Source organism: Notothenia coriiceps, unplaced genomic scaffold, assembly GCF_000735185.1.
Source record: "Notothenia coriiceps isolate Sejong01 unplaced genomic scaffold, NC01 NC01_scaffold00032826, whole genome shotgun sequence".
Classification (NCBI taxonomy): Eukaryota; Metazoa; Chordata; class Actinopteri; order Perciformes; family Nototheniidae; genus Notothenia; species Notothenia coriiceps.
Window position 1 is genome coordinate 1 of NW_011365527.1, and position 3255 is coordinate 3255.

The 3255-nt window shown below is 40.7% G+C and overlaps 1 protein-coding gene across 1 annotated transcript in view; it reads right to left on the reverse strand.

The window, feature by feature from the left end:
• Nucleotides 1–887: 887 nt before the first annotated feature.
• LOC104961192 (unconventional myosin-X-like) overlaps nt 888–3255 on the reverse strand; it is a gene marked incomplete at its 3' end in the record, with an annotated part of 3475 nt that continues 1107 nt past the window's right edge. The window contains exons 2-4 of the mRNA XM_010789430.1: nt 3014–3134; nt 1016–1516; nt 888–936 (exon numbers count right to left, since the gene is read on the reverse strand). Coding sequence (XP_010787732.1) covers nt 888–936; nt 1016–1516; nt 3014–3134 — 671 coding nt within the window. The remainder of the gene's footprint in view (nt 937–1015; nt 1517–3013; nt 3135–3255) is intronic.

Below are 3255 nucleotides of genomic sequence, written 5' to 3' on the forward strand. Positions count from 1 at the left end.
CCAATCAGAGCAGACTGAGCTCTGGTTTCAGACAGAGGGCGAAAAGAGGTGCTGCATCACAGGCAGTATGAGAAAAATGAAGAGATTCTTTAACATTAGAGTATGGAATAATGTCACAGTAGAGCAGTGCTTCTCAAAGTGTGGTCCCCGGACCACTGGTGGTCCATGAGCGCCCCACTGGTGGTCCATGAGCGCCCCACTGGTGGTCCGTGAGTGCCCCCTAGTGGCCCGTGAGTATATTGGTAAAATTTGACATTTGAAATAAATTTATTTAAGTTTTCCGCACTCTCGCGGGAATATCTCCGCAATGGAGCGAGCTTAAGTTTCACTTTCAATTGCATGATATAGCCCAGATAAACACCTTCATCACACATGTGGCCACTTGTTTGTACCATTTTCAGGCGATTTGTAAAAAACGATATGTTTTTGGATATTTGTGGAGTGAGGTGGTCCGCGAGTGTTTTTTTATTGGTTAAGTGGTCCTTGGTATGAAAAAGTTTGAGAAACACTAATTTAGGTCTTAGTGTGTGCATATGTATAAATGTGTCTGTTGATTGTGTATATATATAAGTATATACATATTTGCATACATATTTTTATATATATATCTGTTTTTGTATTCTGGATTATGGGAAGCGGTATTTGAATCTAACAATATCAATACTTTTTGACACTTTTCAACGCATTTCTTTGAGCAACGTTCAGTAGTAAAACTCCTATTTTATGTTAAACAAAATATAAGGTAAAATGCATCCATGTTTCTATAAAATAAAGTAGCTTTACTAGAACCTTATGTGTTAAAAACTGAGAGAAATACTGGCTGCAGTGCTATACCTTACTTTAGTAACAATATCAAATATATCAATATTAAAAAAAAGTTGCTTTACTTGAACCGTAGGAATAAAACAGCTCTGAGGGGAACGACCCGTCACGACACTACAAATATTAAACATTAATATTACACTAAGAACTATATTTCAACAAGGGATCCAAAACTAAACGCTGGTAGACTCACCTCCACGTTGAACAGCGTGGATCCATATCCCTGCCACTCCTTGGCCACCGCCATGTACTTGACCATGGCCTGTTCCTGGTTCATGCCCTGCAGCTTCCTCCACTTGTCTATCACGCAGGTCTTCACGGCCGCCGCCTCCTCCCTCATCCACGCCTCCAGGCTGTTCTCCTCCTCCAGCTTCTGCCGACTCAGCGATCCGCTCCGGAAGCTCCTCCTCAGCGTTCCCTCCAGGAAGCTCGAGCGTTTCTTCTCCGACGTTCCCGAGCGTTCGGATAAAGAGCCGCCGCCGCCGCCGCTGCTGCTGACGGAGCTCGGAGCGAAGGTTTTGGCCGAGTTTTGCACACGGGCCCGCAACCGAGACATGGGGAACACCAGGGACATTTCGGGGATTTTGACCTGGGGGTTGTGATCCCCCTGGAGGTACTGAAGCCTGAGGGCCGCCAGGAACTGAAGGGTCTCCTCGGGACCCGGATACCGACCCCGGATCACAGCCTCATGAGCCTGGAGACAAGGAAATGTGAGATGGAGATTTCAGAACAACTGTCAAGTAAAAACATTTTGAAACTGCGATACATTAAATAAAACCACTCTCATTTATGTGTTGGGAAAATACTGAATGTACTCTTTCAATATCAGAGTATACATGATAACAAAGGCCCAACTGTAGCTGTGTAACCGGATGTATGATTACATAGAAGAAGCTCATGAGACACTGTGTTGAACATATGATAGCTATGTTCCAACGATTAAACATGATGACACAGCCACTAGGGAGATAGGCATATGACTGTCATGTTTATTGCTTACGCGGGCCTTAGCTAATCTGAGCTAAACATTGAATACTGCTTTCTATTCCTCCATCTTGTGACTGTGGAACTCCCTCTCTTGGATATCAGCATGACACTGTTCAGGAACTAGTTGATGCTCTGTATGTGATGACTACTTCCATTCTGGAGAGGATTCTGAGATTAAATCTAAAATTCCTGAATTTGAGCTTCAGAGAAAAAGTAAGAATTTTGCGAAAAAGTAAGAATTTTGAGATTTTGAGAAAAATTCAGGATTTTGAGAAAAAGTCCGAACTTTTTTGAGAAATTTGAGAAAAAGTAAGAATTTTGAGAAAAAGTTTAAAAAAATAATTAGAAAGTCATGATTTTTAGAAAAAGTCATGATTTTGAGAAAAAGTCAGAATGTTTTGTTTTGACTACTTCCATTCTTGAGAGGATCATAAATACATGGATCCTGAGTTTGAAGCTCAAGCCGGTGACCAGGGAGATTTTTCTAACAGTTCTGTTCTTATGTTTGTTCCTTTTCGGGACTCTACGTGCTCTGTGTTTTATTTTGTTTTTGTGTTAACCTTCATTTCTGCCTCATGTTGTTATTTTATTCATGTTTCTGTGGTCTTCATTTTAACTTTTGATCTCTCTTGTGAAGCACTTTGTGAGCTCTATTTCTGTGAAAGGTGCTATACTAAATAAAATATTATTATTATCATTCTTCCCCCCTTTGGTCACAGTGAGTCCTGAATCTACGGTGCAGCAGATAAACCTCTCAGGTATGTTAGGGAGGGATTACTTTTTCTAATCACAAGAGAAATACTGGCTGCAGTACTATACCTACGTTTAGTAATAATATCAATACTTATTTTTACACGTTTCAACGCCTTTCTTTGAGCAATGTTCAAAAGCAAAACTCCTATTTTCAGTTTATCAAAATAAGCTAAAATGCTTAAAAAGAACTGCATCCATGTTTCTATTAAAAACAAGTTGCTTCACTAAAACCAAAGAAAAAAAAAAATTAAATATATCAGATCAAAATGTATATATTTTTTAAATACTCAACACTTCTGTCCAAAATAATTTCATACTCCTGCTGAACAGCCACTTTTGGGGTTTAAAGTGTTCATTGTTCAAAAGGTATTCCTACTGGCTACGGATTAGATATCAAACTTCAGTCTGATGGCTCCGAACAATAGCAACAGGTTTTTGTTTTGTTGCTTACCTGTTCAAACATGAAGGCGAACTCCACGCTGTCTTTGGGAACATTCTCCGTGTCCAGGAAGCAGTAAAGCTTGAAATAAAACTTCCAGCCGGTGTTGCTCTCGTCCGGACTCGCTGAAAGTCTGGAGGCGAGAGAGAGAGAGAGAGAGAGAGAGAGAGAGAGAGAGAGAGAGAGAGAGAGAGAGAGAGAGAGAGAGAGAGAGAGAGAGAGAGAGCACGCAAGAGAGAGAGAGAGAGAGAGAG